This window comes from Canis lupus, chromosome 12 (genome assembly GCF_003254725.2).
Source record: "Canis lupus dingo isolate Sandy chromosome 12, ASM325472v2, whole genome shotgun sequence".
Lineage (NCBI taxonomy): Eukaryota > Metazoa > Chordata > Mammalia > Carnivora > Canidae > Canis > Canis lupus.
This window is the reverse complement of record NC_064254.1, coordinates 12,139,142-12,162,211: the sequence shown is the minus strand read 5'-3', so window position 1 is coordinate 12,162,211 and position 23,070 is coordinate 12,139,142. Positions and strand designations below refer to the sequence as shown.

Here is a 23,070-nt window from a genome sequence, read left to right as displayed (position 1 = left end):
TTTCACAATGACCTGTGGTCCTATTTAATCAAGGGGTTTCAAACCTTTTTTTATATTTTTAACAAACTTCTCCCAAAAATCAAATTCTAAATGAAGTCTTTTTTTTTTTTTTTTTAGATTTTTTTTATTTATGAGAGAGAGAGAGAGAGAAAGAGAGAGAGAGAGGCAGAGACACAGGCAGAGGGAGAAGCAGGCTACATGCAGGGAGCCTGATGTGGAACCCTATCCCGGGTCTCCAGGATCAGGCCCTGGGCTGAAGGCGGCACTAAACCGCTGAGCCACCCAGGCTGTCTCATAAATGAAGTCTTTTTGACCTCAAACTAACTTTTAGACTTTTCAGCGGGCCCATAGAACATCTCAAAAGATTTATTCTCTATAAAAAGACAGATGTTAAATTAATTAGGCTTACAGATGCCTTTTTGAAAGTCTGCCTCATGCCACTTCACTTTTATGAAAGATCCACATTAGTACCTCTTTTCTCTAAAAGATATCTGAAGAGGATTTTTCCTTTACAGAAAAAAAGATGAAAGGTGAAAACAGTGTTTGTTTTACAGTGAACCATTACAGAGGCGGCATACTTGTCACAAATCAAGAGTAGCACCATCAAGCTCCTTCCCCAGGAACAATGCTCAGCATTTCAGCACCAAGCAGCCATAGCTTTGTGCACTATGTGAGCATCTGGCTTTCTCTTCATTAATTTTATGCATCTGATAGCAAAATGTGTCCTAAAGTATCGAAAAGTGTAAAGACGGTTATTTTTTAGGTTGGAGAATGCTCAAAAACTTTTCCATATAAACAAAAGGTTAACTGCTTTTTGGCTTTACACCATTTTGGCTTATGAAAGGTTTCATAGGAATGCTCTACTTTCAGATGGTGAGGTTAACCTGTTAATGATATGTTAAATTACATGGGAAGCAGTGTCAAATACAAAATAATGCTAAACCTTCTTTATGCATATCCTCATATGGATATATGTGTTCCAGAAACTATATGAAATTACTCAAATTCTGATGTTATCAATCTTAATTCCAATTATCATCTTATTTTTTTAAAGATTCTATCCTTGAGAGAGAGAGAGAAAGAGAGAGACAGCATGAGTAGGGAAAGGGACAGAGGGAGAGGAGCAGCAGACTCCCCACTAAGTGGGAAGCATGACAAGGAGCTCTACCCTAGAACTCCGGGATCATGACCAGAGCCAAAGGCAGATGCCCAACCAACTGAGCCACCTAAGGGCCCTCGATTATCATTTTATTTATTTATTTTTTTTTAAAGATTTTTTATTTATTTATTCATAGAGACACAGCTAGAGAGAGAGGCAGAGACACAGGCAGAGGGAGCAGCAGGCACCATGCAGGGAGCCTGATGTGGGACTCGATCCCGGGTCTCCAGGATCACGCCCTGGGCTGCAGGCGGCGCTAAACCGCTGCGCAACGGGGGCTGCCCTCGATTATCATTTTAAAATGTTTTGTGTCACTTGGGGGTGCTGTGGGTCAGTCAGTTAAGTGTCTGACTCTGGTTTCAGCTCAGGTCATGATCTCAGGGTTATGAGATCAAGCCCTGTGTCAGGCTCCCCTCTGGGAATGGAGTCTGCTTGAGATTCTTTCTCTACCTCTGCCCCAACTCATAAAAAAAGTTAATGTGTCACAAAAATACCAAATTTCCTTGTCAACTGCATTATAATTAACTCTCAGCAGATCTTTAAGTATGGACTTTTATTTTATTTATTTGTTTGTTTATATTTAAGTATGGACTTTTAAAAGTCTTTTGTCATTTACAGTTGTTTGCAAATGTGTTTCATCTTTAGAAATTCATGGGAAGGACCCTGACAAGTACTCTAGAATACAGGTTTCTGGTAACTTTTAGATTATATCACTGAACTGGATAAGAACTGATAGAGAAACTGATGGTTTCTTAAAACTGTTAAAAAAAAAATCAAAAATTCCATGGGACTGAATGAGCTGATGAGGATGATTATAATTTTTATGACTTTTTATATGAAACATTGTTGGTTCTTTTTTTTTTTTGGTTCTTTATTTATTTTTTTTTTTTTAATTTTTATTTATTTATGATAGTCACAGAGAGAGAGAGAGGCAGAGACACAGGCAGAGGGAGAAGCAGACTCCATGCACCGGGAGCCCGACGTGGGATTCGATCCCAGGTCTCCAGGATCGCGCCCTGGGCCAAAGGCAAGCGCTAAACCACTGCGCCACCCAGGGATCACTTTTTTTGGTTCTTTAATATTGTTTTTTCCATATTTAAGGAAATCTCCTCTCTTAAGCTATGTCTGACTTACAGCATTTGGTTATAGGATACTTTTGAGAATACTCATGATACAATTACTTTTTCTCCCTATCTGATCCCTACAGAACTGGAAAACTGTCAGTGAATATTCTTATTTTCATGGCAATAGAATTATCTGCATAAATTCAATAAGGATCTGTTCTTATAACAGGACACAATTGGAAACATTGGTTATATAAATATAATATTTATATATTCACTGTAATGTCATATTTGAGAAAGACATACATAGACACAATAGTTAAAAAACTAAAGTTGAGTTTATGGAGCCAATAAAGCTCCATGGAAAAAAATCAGCCTGGCACCTTGCTTACAGATCCAACAGCCTTGACCAGGTGAGTAATGAGATGGTGACTTCCTGGCAAGCTCAGGAATCTCAGGGTATTTGAGGAACCTCAAAAAGAGAGGAATTCACCTGAATTTATAGGTATTGAAGGAAAGACCTACTAGCATATTTCTGAATTGAACATTTAAAAGCCTCTCAAGGCTAGGAAGACAATCTGAGATTCCTTATGAAAAATTCCAGCAGGGATGCCTGGGTGGCTCAGTGGTTGAGCATCTGCTTTTGGCTCAGGGCGTGATCCTGGTCCGGGGATCGAGTCTGGCATCGGGCTCCCTGCGAGAAGCCTGCTTCTCCCTCTATCTCTGCCTCTCTGTGTGTGTCTCATGAATAAATAAAATCTTAAAAAAATAAAAAAATCCAGCAAAGCAGACTTAAAAGTCTATATGGTCCTCATTATTCTTACTCCAATTATGTAAATAATCAGCCAAGTTTACTGAGATTAGATTTATTTTATAAACAAATTAGCTTTATTTTAACTATCTCTGATAGAAACAGAGTTGATTGTGAGACAAAGAATGTTTCAGTAATACACCATTGTGGGTATCAGATTCTACTGCTTTTATTTGTCTTTGAGGTTTTGTTTTCCACCTCTGAAGTAGACTGGATCCTGAATTCTTCTAGTTTCCTCCAATATTTGGCTACAACTCTCCAAACTAACATTTCCAAGTGTTCTCCCACCCATCTGACTTGGAAACACCAAGAACTAAAACTGCCTTTTCCCAAAACCATGCAAGCTAAAGTGGGACAACTTGATATAAACTTAAATCACCACAACAGCTCATGTATAGACAATTTTGTGCCTGTTGCTGCATGGACCACTCAAAAAAGACCACTCAAAAAAAGATTCCCAGAGACATTCAAACTGCAAACTAGGGAAATCTTACAGACTGCACTGCCTGCCCTCACTCCATCTGAAGATGCTTTCAGCCTGACATGTAGAAATCTGCTCAACTGGCTGCCTTCAGAACTCAAAAACTGGGATTATAATCTTCTTCAAGCATTGACTTTTGTTTTTCCTTCTTTTGTTTCCATAGAAATACCTCTTATTAAATGCCTGAGGCAAATACTTCCACCATGTAAGCATGTTAAGAGACAGCAGGCCCAAAATAGAAGTCACTTAAGCCAGTGTCACCAAACCAAGACTGAATACCCAATTACAATTTTAGTTTCTTCTTATATGTAATCCTACCTTGTCAGTCTGGAATTTCCCGGTCAGCACTAATGCCCTGCCTTCCCCCCAAAGGAAGGTGGGCTTACTTGAAACAATCTACTCTAACAGTAACTTTTTTTTTTTAAGATTTTATTTATTCATTAGAGAGAGAGAGAGAGAGAGAGAGAAAGGCAGAGACACAGAGGGAGAAGCAGACTCCATGCAGGGAGCCCGATGTGGGACTCGATCCCCAGACTCTGGGGTCACACAGCCAAAGGCAGTCAACTGCTGAGCCACCCAGGCGTCCTGTGACAGTAACTTTCTTGTCATGTCCCCTTCTGCCTATAAAATTCTTTCATTTTGTACAGCTCTCAGGAGTTCCTTTTTGTTAGATGAGATGCTGCCCAATTCACAACCATTGAATAAAGCCAGTAAGATCTTTAAATTTACTGTTTTTTTTTTTTTTTTCCCTCCAACAGGCCTAACTTGGGGAACCACCTGCACCACCACCTTCTGAAATAAGACACAACCCTTTAATTAAACTGACTTATTCTCAGGACTAAGGGACTGGTTCCATTGGATATGAAACAACCTAGCAACTCAGAACAGGCTCAAACCTACTTATACCAGATGGCTGAAGATGTTAAAACATTTCACAATATTACCCAAATCCTTGAAGAGATTTCCAGGGCTAGCCAAAAAGTCAAGATCACTGACCTATTTTCATGGCTGGACCCTTTCAAATTTGGGACGATAAGTACAGACTGGATTTCAAACTATAGCCTGTATAATTATTCAACCCTTTTAACATACTAGCTATCCAGGCAGTTGATGTCTTCATCACTGACTCTGGCATCACAGAGTAGATTGTTGTGTAAACTCTGACAGTTGTTCCCCCCATCCCTATTTCATAATGCAGATGCCTGATTTAAGCTTGGATTGCTGAGGCATCCACTTCAAAGATGACTATCTTGAATAAACACACAGCCATTTGTGTGTATATATATATATATATATATATACACATATGTATATATATATATATATATATATACACACACACTTATAAAGACTTTATATAGTGTATATACACTTTATATAAAGACTATATAAAGTGCCAGGCTGCCTCCCCAACCTGAGACTGCTTTGTTTTAGAGTTCTTGGTTGATTTCAATAACTGGCCATTTTTGGGTGCTTGGGCTTTTTGTTTTCCTTTTTCTCTCTTCCTATACTTTAAATTCCTGCTGTTTTTTAATTTAAAATTTTATTTTTAATTTTATTTGAGAGAGAGCATGAGCGGGAGAAGGCAGTCAGGAGGGAAGCGGACAAGAGAGGGAGAAGCGGACTCCCCGCTGTGCAGGGAGTCAGACTCAGGGCTAGATCCCAGAATCCCAATATCATGACCTGAACTGAAGGCAGATATTTAACCGACTGAACACCCAGGTGCCCCTCCTGCTCTTATTTTTTAAATTTACCCACGAAGAGGCACCTGGATGGCTCAGTCAAGTGTTTGCCTTTGCTCAGGTCATGATCCCAGGATCCTGGGACAGTCCCACATCAGGCTCCCTACTCAGCAGAGAGCCTGCTTCTCCTTCTCCCTCTGCTACTACCCCTGCTTGTGCTCTCTTTCTCTGTCAAATAATTAAAATCTAAAATAAATAAATAAGCTCACCCATGAAACTCTTGATGGCCACCCTCAACCCCAGTAAAACCCCCAGCCTGTGCTAGCTTGCTCCCTCACTACCTGTAACCTTGCTGTGTACTCACTGCTGTGTCTTGTGATCTCCAGGGCTTGTAAAGAATAAACTTTTTTTTTTCTTTCAAAGTTTCCTGAAGGTCACTGTTATGGTTTGGACAGAGGAGGTGTCTGTGGGAAGCTCACTGGAGCCCAAGTGAGTGTGCCCCCAAGCATTTCTAACCATGGCATTACCATCGCTAGGCTGAGATAGCACAAAACACACAAATACCAATTAAATTACGATCTCTGGTGGTAGAAGCCAAATATCAATATTACTCAGATGTTATTTAAATTAATTAAAGATAATAGATTGAGCTAGCACAAAACAGGGTGCAACCTGGGCACTGTGATTTTTAAAAGGTCTCCAGGCAATTCTAATATGTAGCAGAGACTGGAAACAATAGACCTCAAGTATATAAGATACTTATGGAAACACCAGTAATTGGTGATTTAAATATGAGACACATAGGTTATACAGTTGAGTAAGCACTCAACTGTACTCTTAAAAAAAAATCACATAAGATTAGTGGAAAGAATACAACAAATTTAAAAATCTGAATAATCAAGGTATTAATTCCTTATAAATTCCACTCACTGAAAACTGGCAGAATGTGTAACTTTAAACATTTGTAAGTTACAACCATAACATGTCAGAAATCACCTCACCATGAAGTGGCTTTTGTGTTGCACTGGAACAGATGGTGATGCCAGAATAAAAATAGTAAACACATTTTCACACACATACACTAAACTTACCAGGGAAGTACCACACGAGATGCAAATGGCAGAAATGGAGTATGAATAGGAAGCAGTGATTTAAGTCCAGCAAACATTTTATTGAGTAAACAAACCCAATATGCAAACTTCAACAGAAAATGAATCTGATGAAGTCTTCAGTTTATGTATTTTGCTGGAGAAAGCAAGAGCTTTTTAAAGATGGAAAAAAATGAAACACACTCGCTGCCAAACCCCCCCCCCTTTTCCGAATAAGGATTACACTGCTCTGAAGTCTTATACGTAGCACTTCAAATGATGCAAACTGCACAAGCCTTCAATAATTGCAATTATTCATCTTCAAATATCTCGACTTATCACCATCTGTACCAAATAAGTTTGGTGCCCGTCAGGCGAGAACACATCTAACGAAAATAAGCACAAGCGAAGAGGGAAGTTTAAGAGCTAGCTAAAATACCACTTTCCCACAAGAAAATTCCTCTCAGGGAACCATACCGGGCCTTTACGTCTCCGTAAGCATGCGTTTGTTTCATCGAATTTTGGCCCAACGTCATCATCAGCCACTGCTACAGCACGAAACCAACAGCCAAGACAACATGAAAAGTCTGCCGAGCGGTTCGAAATTCTCTTACCAATGGGGCAGTCACCTGGAAAAACTGCCAGGCACGGACGCCGGAGATGCCGGGCTCGCTGTCCACTCAAGGAAGACGAAGGCGTCTTGACTATCTGCCCCGTCTCCGGGAGAGGACCAGTCGGCTTCCAGAAACTTATTCCCCGTGATGACGGAGAAACGGACCACGGGTCCCAGACGACCCTGGCTGGGGAAGCCGCCCGCACCGCCCCGCCGGACTAGCCAGGGCTTGCGCGCTCAACAGCCAGCCCTCGGAACTGAGATTAGACAGCGCGCGCGCCGCAAAAGAGCCGTTGGCGCGCCTGCGCACTGCAGCCCTTCCGCTCTCCGCTCCGCCCACCCAGGAGCAACCGTCACACGGGAGCCGCCACTTCCGCGGGCGCGTGCGCAGTGGCGAGTCGGGCGCGTGCGCAGCCCCCGCTCCTTCCAGGCTGGAGCTTCTGCAGCTCACGCTCCTCCTCCCGCTCCCCACCCCCCAGCCCGCCGCGGCCCGGTACCAGCTTGTGGTCCTCCGAAGGGAGCGGTCGGTGCCTCGTGCTCCTGGGACGGCCGTGGTGCGCGCTCGCGGCGCGTGGCACTAGCCATGGCGATGGATCAAGTGAACGCGCTGTGCGAGCAGCTGGTGAAAGCGGTGACGGTCATGATGGACCCCAGCTCCACCCAGCGCTACCGGCTGGAAGCCCTCAAGGTAGAAGGGGTCCGGCGTCCTGGGCCTGCCCCAAGATCCTCCCCTAGCCCCAGCGCCCCCCCCCCCCCGCCCCGCCGCCTGAAGCCCTGCTGGTCTCCCGCCCACGCGGCCCTTGAACCTCCCACTGCAACCCCCGGGGGCCCTTAGCCTTTCCCCTCCTCGCCCTCCGCGCTTCTTCTCACTCGGGCTTTCTCTGCCAGTCGCGCCTGCCCTTTTCTCGGGACCCTCTGGTTCCCTGCTGCTCCTCCTCTCACTACCACTTGCTACTGCCCTCTCTTCTCCTCTCCCCACTTCTCTTTAGTCCTACCCACACCACAGCCCGATGCTTCTATTTTACTACCCCAAGCCCCACGTCCCCTAGCCTTCCCGTGGCGCACGTGCCCGTCACGTACGTCCCCAACACCAGCTACATTCTTTACGGTCTCCCCTGCATTAAACGTTTCCTTGCATCTTCCTGACCCATCCTAGCCGAGCTCCAGCCCCGCTAGTGCCACTTTATTTACATTCTTACCCCTCTCACTAATTCTCTTCTGTGTCTTGGGTTATTTCTGGGCTCATTCTCACACACCCTCCCCCCCACGTTCTTTTACTTGTTCTATTCTCAGGCTATTTTGCGCAAAGATGAACTTCTACCACTTACTTTGCATTTTAACAAGGGCACTTTGGTTTCCTGAAAGTAGTTTTCTTGAGTCCGCATGCTCAGCTCTTGGGACTGACTCTTCTATTGCAGTTTGGGAATGCTAATACAAATTGGGATGGTAATAAATTGCGCACTCATTCCCACATCAAACTACGTGTGTGGATTGTGAGAAATGACCATTAGGAAAAACACTTGTGCACGTTATTTTTTAAAGTTTTTAGTAATTTTAAATGATGTCACATCATTTAAATGTACAGTGAACATCATTTGGAAGGAACTTTACTTTTAACACCATACAGTGTTTGCCACAAGATTTGGAATGAGAAACAGTTGTGTTCTATTTGTTTTTTTGTTATGAAATATTAAAGACATACACAAAAGTAAAGAGAATAATACTACAATGATCTTGTATATACCCCCACACCTAAATTAAAGAGTTATAAAAATTTTGCCACATTTGCTTCCCACCCCCACTCCTCCCTTTTGTTTTTTTAAATCAAATCCTAGAAGTTGTCATTTCACCCCTATATACTTCTGGAGTACATCTCTAACAAATAATTTTTAACTCCTATAGGTCAGACTATTTTCAATGTTATTGGCCAGGGCATGGCAAATTTGTAACTATCAAAGTGAAAGGAATGTTTATCAGTTCTTTTTTTTTTTTTTTTTTAAGATTTTATTTATTTATTCTTGAGAGACAGAGAGGGAGAGGCGGAGACACAGGCAGAGGGAGAAACAGGCTGCAGGCAGGGAGCCCGACATGGGACTCAATCCCTGGACTCCAGGATCATGCCCTGGGCCAAAGGCAGGCGCCAAACCTCTGAGCCACCCAGGCTGCCCAGTTCTTTACTCATATACTATTGATCTAGATTTTGCAGTTTAAATATATAGCTCAGGTGGAGAAGATGAAGTTTTTTAAAATTTTTTTAATCCCCACTGTCTCTTGCCTCCTAAGGGAAATACTAACTTTTGTTGTTGCAGTTCTGTGAAGAATTTAAAGAAAAGTGCCCTATCTGTGTCCCCTGTGGCTTGAGGTTGGCTGAGAAAACACAAATTGCCATCGTCAGACATTTTGGCCTTCAAATCCTGGAACACGTTGTCAAGTAAGGAGCTTTTGGACAGTACCATTGAAGTCTGTGAGAGAGCAAGTCTTTATTTCTTATCTAACTCATAGAGATAATCTTTAGGTGAGCAGAGAAGATCAATCACTGAGAAGAAAGGAATGATTTCCCAAGAGATTATCATAACCTCAAGAGTACTCTTATTCAAGACTTAACCTTTCTCTTCTTCAGTTTCTTCATCCATGTAGAATACATACTAAGTACATACTAAGCATTCTACAAATATGAGCTGATAGTGGTTCAATCAGTATTGAGCTCCCACTGTATACCAGCAGATCTCAGAGTCTTTTTAAAATAATAGAGTGTATAGGTAATTATTTATTTATTTTTGTATAGGTAATTAAATCTCTGATTAGGCATTGCGCTTTTAAATTTTTTTTTAAAGTTTGAGCATGTTCCTTCTCTGAATGGCAAATCCAAAGCAGAATTATATGAGAAAAACTGAAAACCCTTCCTTTTTTTTTTTTTTTTTTTAATTTTTATTTATTTATTCATGATAGTCACAGAGAGAGAGAGAGAGAGGCAGAGACACAGGCAGAGGGAGAAGCAGGCTCCATGCACCGGGGGCCCGATGTGGGATTCGATCCCGGGTCTCCAGGATCGCGCCCTGGGCCAAAGGCAGGTGCCAAACCACTGCGCCACCCAGGGATCCCTGAAAACCCTTCCTAACTTGAGTCTTCTACCCCTAGCATCTCCCAAAAGAGTCAGCTTTAAGACTTAGCCACAGTCTTTGTGGGATTGTGCTGTTCATAAATAAGCCAGCACATTAAAAAAAAAAAGAGAGAGAGAGAGAGAAGTTAGTGGTATCAATAATGTGTTGTTTTTTTTAAGATTTTTTTATTTGACAGAGCAAGCGCACAAGCAGAGGGAGCAGCAGGCAGGGGGAGAGGGAGAAGCAGGCTCCCCACAGAGCAGGGAGTCTGATGCAGAACTCGATTGCAGGATGCTGGAATCATGACCCGAGCTGAAGGCAGATGCTTTACTGACTAAGCCACCCTAGCACCCCAACATTGTAGTTTCTGAAAAGCAACTATATTTGTTGTAGTTGTCCCAGGTAGATATTTGCTTTTGGTCTATCAGTAAAATCAGCTAATCTGTGTACAAATCCTGTAAATTTCAGTTAGTGGACCACTTCTTATACAGAACTTTTTCTCAAGAATTTTTCTGTTGTCAGCATTTTAGTTGAACATGGACTGTTCTTGTCCTTTCTTTAAAGGTACAAAATCAGAAGTATAATATTTTAGTTCACTAACATAATATAACAGAATCAAAGCTAGTCTCTTTTGAAGACTTCTAATGTGGTTCTCTGACCTTACGCATTTTGGTGGCCAGGTTTCGGTGGAACAGCATGTCTCGATTGGAGAAAGTCTATCTGAAGAACAGTGTCATGGAGCTGATTGCAAATGTAAGGAATGGTTGGTTGGAAGACTTGTGTTTTAAAGGTAGTTTAGACTAAGTGTGACTTTGACTTCTTCAGCATTTATGTAAAAATTCACTAGTTCTGCATAGGTCAAACAGCATGCTCAACAGGGCAGAAAATATTAAACATTTTCAACAAATGAACAAGATTCTTAGATTTAAAGTAGATTGCACTTTGCTGTTTGTTTCCTTTTATTCCAAACCAAATTTTACTGTATGATTTTAACAAAACAAAATAGGCAGGATGGATTTGTATCAGGAATTAGGATATGACTTTAAACATGCTTAAAATCTACAGCCTTTTTTTTTCTTTCTTACAAATAGCATGGAAAGTTGAATTCCCATCTTTTCCTCTCCAAAGTTGGATGCCTTTAATAGAAGAAAATTCCCTTCAGAATTATTAATTTAGGATTTGTATTTTGCTAGTTCTTGGGAAACTTGATAGTAATTCTAATTCATTAAACTTGATATCAAACTTAAGTAGAACAAAGTCCCAGGAATACTTTTCTTGCGTGTCTTATAATGCTAGAATTATCAGTAAAATATTTAGTTGCTTCTCCTAATTCTCTTCATTATATCAGCTTCTTATTGTCCTCTTTGTTTCTGTACTCTGGCGCTCTTACAAAATGAAAACAGTGTGAGGGTCTTTTCGGTTTGTAAAGGAAAACAATGAAGTCTTCCTTGCTCTATGTGACAGTCACTTTATTAGCTGATGCAGCCCTTACTTAAGCTTCAAGTGAAGAAAATGGTTAATGAGAATGCAGGACAAGTGACTCAGACCTGGAGAGCAAGTTTGTTTACTCTGCTTAGTTTAAAAGGCAAGCCTGCTGATGAGTTCTGTACACTTTCACAGTGCAGGTTTTTTTGGTTTTTTAGGTTCTTTAAATTCAGTCTTGTAAACCTCTTATTGTCTCTTAATCTTTTTCAGGGAACACTGGATATTTTGGAAGAGGAGAACCATATTAAAGATGTTTTGTCACGAATCGTAGTAGAAATGATCAAGCGGGAGTGGCCACAGCATTGGCCTGATATGCTAATAGAACTGGACACCCTTTCCAAACAAGGGGTATAAAATACAGCTATACCAATTCAGTTTATTGGGGGAGGGGGTGTTCTGGAGTTTGTTTTGTCAACAGAAAAGAGCTTTTGGGCATACCTATAGTGAAAAGGATGTTTCAGTTTAATTAGCTTATTTCTATTGATACAGGAAACACAAACAGAATTAGTGATGTTTATCCTTCTACGACTGGCAGAGGATGTAGTGACCTTTCAGACCCTGCCCCCTCAAAGAAGAAGGGATATCCAGCAAACATTAACCCAGAACATGGAAAAGATCTTCAGTTTTCTACTTAACACACTTCAAGAAAATGTAAACAAGTACCGGCAAGTGGTAAGGGATACCCTATCTCCCAAAAGTTCTATTTTCTAGTATGAGTGGGTTTTTTGTTTATTTTTTTTTAAAGATTTATTTATGATAGACATAGAGAGAGAGAGAGAGAGAGAGGCAGAGACACAGGCAGAGGGAGAAGCAGGCTCCATGCAGGGAGCCTGACGTGGGACTCGATCCCGGGACTCCAGGATCGCGCCCTGGGCCAAAGGCAGGTGCTAAACCGCTGAGCCACCCAGGGATCCCCTTTTGTTTATTTTTTAAGGTTAAATTAATCTATCAGCAAGGAATTAGGGTGTCTAGTTCAGCAAAAGAAAACTTAAAAGCAAAAGAGAAACAGATGACAGGAAAAACTGGAACTAATTTTCAAGTAACAGGTCATTGAGTTTCTATGTTAAAAAAAATAATGCTTTATAGTAAGAAAATTCTTAAAATAGTATAAAAATGGTTAATTCTCTCTCTTTTTTAAAGATCTTATTTATTTGAGAGTGAGAGAGTGCATGAGCAGGGGGCAGAGGCAGAGGGAGAAGTAGACTCCCCACTGAGCAAGGAGCCTGATACAGGGCTTGATCCCAGACCCTGGATTACTGTCTGAACTGAAGGCAGACACTTAACTGACAGCTACCCAGGGGCTCCAAAATGGTTAATTCTTAATATTTAAAGTATTTAAAGCCCAGATTTCCGGTAGGTCAGGGTAGCACCCCTATTAAATTTTGATGCTGTATTTAGTCTTGGTCCCTTTTGCAGTGGAAATTGCCAGATTTTATTCATCTTGACCACATGATTCTTTGTACAGGTTTCTCCCTGCTACCTGAAAGGGGAGTGTTCCTTTGAAACCTTTTGTGAGCCCAAATGGCATAAAATGAAGAAGAAATTACCATTAATTTATATGGAATAATTTTTTTTAGCATTCCCAGACCCCCCAAAAATAACCTCTTTTTAGCTTTTCTGACACATTAAGGACACATCTTGCTAACAGATACGCAAAATAAATCAAGATTAAGCACAGATGCTCACTGACACAGTTCAAAGCTATGGCTGCTAGATGCTGAGATGCTAAGTGTAGTGCCTAGGGAAGGAGTGTAGTGGTGCCTCTGTAAGGTGTTCCTGTAAAACAAGTGCTGAAAGCTGTTTTCATGTTGTGCCCTTTTTTAAAAGTAAAAAATCCTCTTCACATTTCTTTCAGTTAGAGAAAACAGGTACTAATCTGGGTCTTATGAAAATCAAAGTTGCATGACACAAACTTTCAAAAAATGGGAAGTATCTATATTTTATTCTCCCTGGCAGGGTATTTCTTCTGCAGAAAAGGGCATGCCACATACTGTCTTTCCAAGCATGTTTTTTTTTTTTTTTTAATATTTTATTTATTTATTCATGACACAGAGAGAGAGACAGGCAGAGGGAGAAGCAGGCTCCGTGCAGGGAGCCTGACTTGGGACTCAATCCCGGGTCTCCAGGATCACACCGCAGGCTGAAGGCGGCCCTAAAGTGCTGGGCCACCAGGGCTGCCCAAGCATTGTCATTTTTAACAGCCCTGCATTGGGTTCCACATTGAATGTGGAGCCTGCTTAAGATCCTCTCTCTCCCTCTCCCTCTGTCTTCCCTACCCTCACCTGAAAAAGAAAAAGAGAAATTCTGATCCAGAATTCTTATTCGTACTTATTTCACAAAATAGAATTAAATTTAGTTCTTTTTTTTATGCCCCTGGTAAATTTTAGAGAAGCACAGCTACTAACACAAGTGATAAGAAGGTACTGTGAGCTCTTTGGGTTAGGAAGGAACTCATAGTAAGTACCTAATATATGCATTATACTTGTTTGCACTTCATGTGTTATTTAATCCTCAAAGCAACCCTAAGAGTCAAAAAGTTATAGTCTCCATTTTATGGATGCAGAAACTAAGGTTCAGAGAATAATTATTGAAGATCCCCTAATAAATGGTTGTGGTGAAATTCAAGTCCCATTCTTTATCATAGAATGGCCTATTTCCCTCAAAATAGCTCCCCAAGATTTTTCAAAAGAAAATACCAGGAAAATATTGGCACTTAAAAATGTATGGCTATCAAGGGTGAAGGAGGTATTTTCCTTCTCTAGGAGATTTAATCTTTAGGAGAAGGGGAACAAATTAAGACTCCTTAGATGCCCTAGCCAACATGTCCAAGCAGGGCTGATTGGTGATGGTGTGAGACATTAGAAGCACATCCACTGTGGTGATTTTCTTTAGCCTCAGTCTCCATTCCCTTCAGAACTGTTAAAGCAGGGATCCCTGGGTGGCGCAGCGGTTTAGCGCCTGCCTTTGGCCTGGGGCGCGATCCTGGAGACCCTGGATCGAATCCCACGTCGGGTTCCCGGTGCATGGAGCCTGCTTCTCCCTCTGCCTGTGTCTGCCTCTCTATGTCTTTCAGTCTCTTTCTCTAATAAAGAAATAAATCTTTAAAAAATTAAAAAAAAAAAAAAAAAGAAAAGAAAAAAAAAGAACTGTTAAAGCAGACTGCCTCTTGTGTCCAAGACCAGAGCTCACTAAGGGCCATCTTCTGTACCTGGAACAACAGCTTTTGCTTGAGAAGTTGCATCCCTTCTTCCATCGCTTTTCTCCTTCCCTCCATTCTCTCCTTCTTGTTTGGGGAGTAGGTTGAATGGTAAACAATGATGTCGATGAATACAAAGACTAGACTTGGGTGTCGTCACTTGGATTCCTTTTCCTTCTGGGCAACATCAGTAGATGCTGGTGTGAGAGGGTTCTGCTTCTCTCTACTCCATCACTGATGATGAAGGCTTAATGCTTGTCCTTTATTAACAAATGTATTTCATAAAAGTTGAGAAAAGGAATTATAGAAGAAAAAATCCTTTATAGTCTTAATGGCAGTGAGTTTTCAGGTACTTCAGAAACTGTTACTCCTGTTTCTGTTCCCATTTAGCTGTCTTCAGGAATCATTCTTAATTTTAATTTCAGAAGTTTTTTGGGGAAGTATTAATTTTGTACGTGTAAATTATAAGCATTTTGTATTATTTACGGAATCTGAAGTATAAGGGTAAAAATCAGTTATAATTGTACGTTTACTGAACATTTTTATCTATTTAGCATGTGATATTTTTGTGTGTGATTTTCCTGTAGTTATGTCCATACATTCATAGTCATAAGTTGTATTCATTTCATTTTGTTTCTTGTTTTTTCATTTCAATATGTTACATCATTTCAATATGTTTTTGCTAGTTATAACTTGTCTTTATTTGAATAACTTGTCTTTATTTGAATATGGAAAAATGTTCATACTTTTTTTTGTTTTGTTTTGTTTTTAATTTATTTTTTATTGGTGTTCAATTTACTAACATACAGAATAACCCCCAGTGCCCGTCACCCATTCACTCCCACCCCCCGCCCTCCTCCCCTTCTACCACCCCTATTTCGTTTCCCAGAATTATGTTTCTTTGATCACTAGCCATGTGGAGCCTTATTTATTCATCTGTTAGTTGTGTTTCTTTGTAAAATCCTTGCTTTGAAACTTTGTGGACTTCATGTTGTAACAAATTTGTGTAAGCTCTTTAGATACTAACTTTCTATCATATTGCTAAAATTGAAATAACCTGTCCTTAGGGGGAATATCAGCTACTATGTTCATGTACAGTTGTATTCCTTTCCAAGTTTAAAAGTTGAGTCTGTATTTAAAATCATTATTCAAGGGACTTTATTAAGTGGGTGGAAAGTTATTATGTAGCCTTTTGCTCATTAAAAACATTGGATCCTTATACTTCTTTTCTTTCAGAAGACAGATAATTCTCAGGAGTCAAAGGTAAGAGCTCTTGTGGAGTTGGAAGGAGACTTCTTTGAGGCTTTCAGGTACAGAGATGCATACATATGTAGTGGAGGGTGACCTCAGCCTTGGTTTAGGTGATCACTGGTAGAAGGGAGTTAGAATTACAGTATTTCCAGTTTATCAAAGGAGATGAAATAGCCACACATGCCGATATGGTCCTATTTACAGACATTGAGAATGCTGTTGTTTGAGAAGTGGTTGTGCATCAAAAGAAGACCTTTGAGTTCCCTGTCAGTGGCTGTTAAAAGAGTACTTTTTTTTTTTTTAATCGTTTTCTTTTTAGAATTAGAGAATAGAAGGAGCTCAGGTATAACCACAGCCTTCCTGAAGTCTGTTACCAGTGAGGACTTAATGATTAAGTTATTTCTTTTCATGCAGGCTCAAGCAAACTGTCGAGTAGGAATCGCAGCTCTGAATACTCTAGCAGGCTACATTGACTGGGTGTCCATGAGTCATATTACTGCTGAAAACTGTAAGCTCTTAGAGATGCTCTGCCTGCTTCTGAATGAACAGGAACTTCAATTGGGAGCAGCTGAGTGTCTTCTCATTGCAGTCAGCAGAAAAGTAAGTTACCACTTCAAACTGACTTTTGTCCTCTCAGAATTTCTTAGGGGAGTGTGTGTTTGTTTAATTGTACATTGTAGTAGGAAGCCATTGGAAAATTTGGATTTATTTTTACCTGACACCAATTTAATTGCCTGCTCCTACCCCTTTGGTAGTTTGCCGATATTCTAGGGATCCATTGGCACTATATACAGAGATTTACCAGGCTACCTGGTTCTTGAAACTACTATAAATCTTGGTACTTCATGCTGAGGAAATAAGATGAAAGTAATACTAAAATTTAAAACTCAATGTTCCATCAAAGAATCTTTTTATTTATTTATTCATGAGAGACAGAGAGAGAGAGAAGCAGAGACACAGGCAGAGGGAGAAGCAGGCTCCACGCAGGGAGCCTGACGTGGGACTCGATCCTGGGACTCCAGGATCACGCCCTGGGCCGAAGGCAGGTGTCAACTGATAAGCCACCCAGGGATTCCCACATCCAAGAATCTTAAGTGGTGGCTGCACTGCCTTTTTTTTTTTTTTTTTTTTTTAATGTATACATTCATGAGAAACACAGAGAGGAGACAGACACCTAGGCAGAGGGAGAAGCAAGTTCCCTATGGGGAGCCTTTTATTTATTTATTTAAGATATTATTTATTTGTTCATGAGAGGCAGAGACACAGGCAGAGGGAGAAGCAGGCTCCATGCAGGGAGCTCAACTCAGGACTCGATCCTGGGTCTCCAGGATCAGGCCCTGGGCTGAAGGTGGCGCTAAACTGCTGAGCCACCCGGGGTGCCCCCCAGTGTTGATTTTAAAGGATCAGCCTTTTTTCCAGTGTTTAGTTAAGCTCTGAGACTGTGAGAAATTATGAAATCATTATCTTTTATTTTATAGGTATAGAAGATGTTAGTACTTGGAGGCTTTTAATAATAAAGTTTGTATTATTTGTGTTTCCCTAAAATTGGTTCTAGGGCAAGTTGGAAGACCGGAAGCCCCTGATGGTCTTATTTGGGGATGTTGCCATGCATTATATACTGTCTGCTGCACAGTAAGTATCTACTTTTTATGTGTTTTCTAATTTCTTTGTCCTTTCTGTAGTATAGGTCGATATATCTAAATTCATATCTGAATGTTGGCAGTCAATTGACAGTGACAGTGTTTTTAATGTGAACGAAAGTCAGGCAGTGTTAAAGGAACTTTTAAACCTTTTTAAAGACTTGATAGTGGAAACTCAGTCACTTTCCCAGTTTTCCCCATTCTTCCCAGATAGCTCATCTCCTTGATTCTGTTTGCTTCTGGTGATTCCCAAGCCTCCTAGTAGTGCTGGTGCCTAGGCCTGAGAATGCTCTGATCTTCTGGACCAGAGTCTGCACCAGGGCCTGCCTTGACTGCAGAACTCCAGATGTTCCTCCCTCCTCAAAGTAATCAATGTCTGATGTGCTAAGGCTCTTGGAAGCAGCAGGAACAGTGTGTTCAATGAGAAATGTATGCATGGGACCTGCAAACACATTCTGTGTTCTAAAATAATGGCTTCCACTTTTTTTTTTTTTCATTTTTAATTGCTTTGAAACATGTTTGAGCATTTCCTGATATGTGTTTCTTACCAGGAAGGCAGGTAGAACTGTATGTACTACAAAGACAGTTGAAGCTGTTACATCACCTTTTTTTTTTTTTTTTTTTTTAATACTCTTAGTGCCAGGGAGAAATGAAAAGATACGAGATACACATGTATTACTTAAAATCTCTCACTGTCCATTCCAACACAGCTTTTATGATGGCTTTCTTTTCTCTGGAAATTAGCTCTGTTTTTAAGAGGTCCTGTTAATTAAATTTATAACATGTCTTTTGGGTACTCACTGCAGCTAACTGTTCCCAAGGCCCATTTTTTAGTTCCATAGAAACTGACATTCAAAAAAAAAAAAAGAAAGAAAAGAAACTATGACATTCACACTGAATTGTCCCATCTCTGTGTTACTTGTACTGGTTAGTAAAGCTATGATTCAAACCGAGGCAGTCAGACTCGAGAGCCTGCACTAGAAACCACAATGCCATATTGTCCTTCACTGTCACTAGAACCCAAGTCTTGCTTACCCTGAGGCCCATGCTTTTTACGTTATACTCCGCTGCATCTGGAACACAGCTAATATGGCTGCTGTACATACTAGTTATTATTACTTCTTTTAATTTTTTTTTCTTTAGATTTTATTTTTCCGTTCATGAGAGATGCAGAGAGAGGCAGAGACATAGGCAGAGGGAGAAGCTTGGCTCCATGCAGGGAGCCCGATGCAGGACTCAATCCCAGGACCCTGGGATCACGCCCCAAGCCAAAGGCAGACTGCTCAACCACTAAGCCACCCAAGCGTCCCAGTTATTGTTAATTCTTATTAGTGTGAATAGTCTTACATCATTTCAGGTCCAGTTTTGCCACCAAATAAGTTATAATTTTTTTAAGACTTTTTTTAGAGCCATTTCAAGTTCATAGCAAAATTCAATAAAGGTACAGAGATTTCTGTGATGCCACATGCCTACCCCCCACGCATAGCCTCCTCCATTACCAACATCACCAACCAGAGTAGTTTATAACATTTGTTATAATTGATGAACTACATGGACACATTATAATCATCCAAAGTCCATAGTTTACTTTAGGGTTCATGTTGAGTGTTGTACATTCCATAGGTACAGTTCTGTGGGTTTCAACAAATGTGTAGTAACCTGTATCGTTGTAGTATTGTACAGAGTATTTTCACTGCCCCCCAAAAATCCTTTGTGCTCTGCCTATTCATCTCTCCTCCCCTACCCCAGCCTCTGGCAACAACTGATCTGATCTTTTTTACTTTCTCCATAATTTTGCCTTTTCCAGATTGTCATATAGTTGGAATAATATAGTATATAATCTTTTCAGATTGACTTCTTTCAGTTGGTAACATGCATTTAGAGTTTTTCCATGTGTTTTCATAGCTTGATAGCTCATTCCTTGTTAGCAGTGAATAATATTGCATTGTCTGGCTGTACCAGTTTATCCGTTCACCTGCCAGAAGACATCTTGGTTGCTTCCAAATTTTGCCACTTATGAATAAAGTTGCAATAAACATGTAGGTTTAACATGTTAAAAACATGTAGGTCTTTGTGTGAACGTGTTTTCAACTCCTTTGGTAAATAAGAAGCATGATTGCTGGGTTGTTAAGAGTATGCTTAGTTTTATAAGAAACTCAAATTGTTTTCAAAGTGTCTATATCATTTTTGCATTCTCACCAGCAATGAATGAGAGTTACTTTCGTTCCACATCCTTGGCAGCGTTTGGTGTTGTCAATGGTCTGAATTTTGGCCACTCTAATAGATATGTGGTGGTATCTTATTTGAATTTGCAATTCATATAAATATGTTTGTCATCTGTATCTCTTTGGAGAGATGTCTCTTAAGCTCTTTGGTCTATTTTTTGATCAGGTTGTTTTCTTATTGTTGAGTTTTAAAGTTCATTATATATCTTGGATAACAGTCTTTTTTTCGATGTGACATTGCAAATATTTTCTCCCAGTCTGTGGCTTGTCTTTTCTTTCTTTCAATTATAGTCCTTTTAATTTTGTCAGTGGCATAAGGGATTGTTCCTAGGCATGTCTCTTTAAGTCCTCCCTGGGTATCAATGAATGTCTATAAATATATGCATTGTTGTATGCAGTCATGCCCGGAGTTTATGTTATTAATCCAAAATAATCAAGGACCATTTAATGTGCATAATTAGAGTGCTTCTTTGAGGGATAAGATTACATTGAACCCTGTTCTTCATTGATCTTCAGTGTTTGGCTTGAGTTTTTTTTTTTTTAACTTTAATACTCAACAGAAATTTGAATGTCGAAGCACAGACCACATATAGCTCCATTTGGTGGGAATCCTTTTGGTTGTCTTGATGTGCAACTAATCTCACTATTTTCTCATCTTACAGGACTGCTGATGGAGGAGGCTTGGTAGAAAAACATTATGTCTTCCTGAAGAGACTCTGTCAGGTGTTGTGTGCTCTGGGCAATCAGCTCTGTGCATTGCTGGTGAGCACTTATTTTCTGGAGAGTTTCAGGGCCATTTGATCAGAGCATTTAGAAAGTTATATTTGTATAATGAGTGAAACGTGCCATTAATTTTAGCTTTGTGGAGCATTGCCCTACAGATTATTTCATATGACTTTTATAGATTAAATTATAATGGGTTGAATGCTGTATATTTCTTTTAACAAGTCAGTTATTGATGTTAACAGGAAACACCCACGTCCATTATTCCATAAAGTCAACGTTGCTATTCTTATGAATTTTGGTACTTAAGGTTCTTATAGTACATCAGTTTGCTGAATGCATTACCCTTTAAAATTCTATTAGATCATGAAATATTATGCGTTTGAATAAAAAACCCTTCTTCCAAGTTTAAAGGGTTGTATAATTGATCATAAAAGAAAACGTTAGTGTGATTGACCTAAAAATACCTGTCTTTAGGGAACTATTTAATAACTTGTCTTACAAGTTGAGAGATAGGACATTGATACCGACATTTGCGTCTGATGTTATGTCTTTTTGTGGTGGTTTGAATGGTAGGGGAGGATAGAGCTTCAGACATACAATGTATACCATCAAGTGGTTATTTAATAGATTTGGTCACAGAGATGTGAATAGTCTAGGTGTGAAGAAATAATACAGATTTTTTTCTTTCTGTGATTTCTGAAATGAATGCTCTTTTTCATTTTAGTATTTGACCACAGAATGAGTTTTAATGATGATGATTAAGGAGGTAAAGCACCTTTCCTGTTTTTAGCCCTTGAATCGATGCCTTCCTTAGGTCACAAGGAAGTATAAAGTCCTTTCAGAACTGAAATTTGTGAGGGTTTAAGTTCTGTACAGTTGACCCTCGAACGACACAGGTTTGAACTGCATGGGTCCACTTATACACAGATATTTTTTGATAAATACAGTGCAATTCTGTAAATGTATTTTCTCTCTTAGAATATCCTTAATAACAATTTTTTTCTTTAGCTTCCTTTATTGTAAGGACACAGTATATAATATATATAAAAAACATGTGTTAATCGACAGTTTATGTTATCAGTAAGGCCTCCGACTTATAGGAGGCTATTAGTAATTAAGTTTGGGGGGAATAAAAAGTCATATGTGGATTTTTGACCCTTAGCCCCTGTGTTCAAGAGTCAGCTGTGTTTGTCACCCTACTCCTCCCACTGTTTTCTTCTACCCGCCATGAACGTCACTAATGTGGTGGTCTTTTTGTCTCTCAGGGTGTGGATTCTGATGTAGAAACACCAGCAAACTTTGGAAAATACCTGGAATCTTTTCTTGCTTTCACCACCCATCCAAGTCAGGTAAACTTTATGCAGGCAACATCTCAAAAGTTTAGTTAGGTGTAAACCAAAATCAAGCACTGTGGTTTGAAGTAATTAGCAGCTTGTGTATAAAATGTCACTCTTGAAGCCCTAGGAAATAATAATAGTGTGATTTCATTAAGACAATTGTTGAGTCTTCTTCCTGAGCCAGGTTGTCACACCATCTAGGTCAGAAGCTTTTCCCCTCAGGTGTCTGCTGATGTACAGTCAGATGAAGTATGTCCCAGGTGATTTGCTACTAAAGGCATTTTAAATGCAAAAATCTTGATTGTGTTACAAAATTAATTGCCCACATTTAAAGTTTTCCTTGTAATACCACCCTGAGATTCCCATATCCTTCTTTGCCCTTAAAGTAGAGGGGTGACTAGCTGGCTTAGTTGGTAGAGCATAGGACTCTTAACCTTTAGGTCATTCAAGCCCTACATCAGGTGTAGAGCTTACATAGGATAAAAAAGAAGAAAAAGTGGTAGAGCTCATCTAATACTCCAGGAATTGCACCTGACCCACAGCCTGTCTTATCAATATGTGGTCTGTAATAGGCAGTCATTACTGATGCAGTACAATATGGACAATTAAGAAGTATTACAGAGATTTGTTTCCATAAAAAAATATTGATAATTGCTGGGCTGAGTAATGACCTTGTTTATATAAAATCCAAATCCTTCAACTGAAGTTTTCCTTTTTTTTTTTTCCTTTTTTATTTCCCCCTTTAGTTTCTACGCTCTTCAACCCAAATGACTTGGGGGGCCCTTTTCCGGCATGAGATCTTATCCCGTGATCCTTTGCTATTAGCAATAATACCAAAATATCTTCGTGCTTCTATGACTAACTTGGTCAAGGTAGGCAGTGGGAATCAAAATGTGGAATGGGGGTACCTGGGTGGCTCAGTCCATTAAGCGTCTTACTCTTGATTTCTGCTTAGGTCATGATCCTCAGAGTTGTGGGATTGAGCTCTGCATCGAGCTCCACACTCAGCAGAGTATCTGGTTGGGATTCTTTGTCTCCCTCTGCCCCTCGCCCTGCTTTCTCTCTCTCTCTCTCTCTCTCTCTCTCTCTCTCTCTCTATTTCAAATAAATAAATCTTAAAGCACACACACACAACACATAGAATGTAGGTGGATACACATAATGAGACTTAGATTGGCATCACTGACAGCCCATCTTGGTCACCAGGATCC

General features: G+C 40.1%; 2 protein-coding genes across 2 annotated transcripts in view; both read left to right on the top strand.

Moving 5' to 3' along the window:
* Positions 1–5,565, top strand: part of GTPBP2 (GTP binding protein 2) — a 45,328-nt gene extending 39,763 nt beyond the window's left edge. The window contains exon 12 of the mRNA XM_035697503.2: positions 4,274–5,565. Within this exon, the coding sequence (XP_035553396.1) occupies positions 4,274–4,279 (6 nt within the window). The 3' untranslated portion in view covers positions 4,280–5,565. The remainder of the gene's footprint in view (positions 1–4,273) is intronic.
* A 1,887-nt stretch (positions 5,566–7,452) lies between these two features.
* XPO5 (exportin 5) overlaps positions 7,453–23,070 on the top strand; it is a 51,559-nt gene continuing 35,941 nt past the window's right edge. The window contains 11 exon segments of the mRNA XM_025418868.3: positions 7,453–7,586; positions 9,208–9,329; positions 10,680–10,752; positions 11,695–11,832; positions 11,974–12,156; positions 15,917–15,943; positions 16,346–16,531; positions 17,487–17,563; positions 20,459–20,558; positions 21,788–21,871; positions 22,606–22,731. Coding sequence (XP_025274653.1) covers positions 7,482–7,586; positions 9,208–9,329; positions 10,680–10,752; positions 11,695–11,832; positions 11,974–12,156; positions 15,917–15,943; positions 16,346–16,531; positions 17,487–17,563; positions 20,459–20,558; positions 21,788–21,871; positions 22,606–22,731 — 1,221 coding nt within the window. The 5' untranslated portion in view covers positions 7,453–7,481.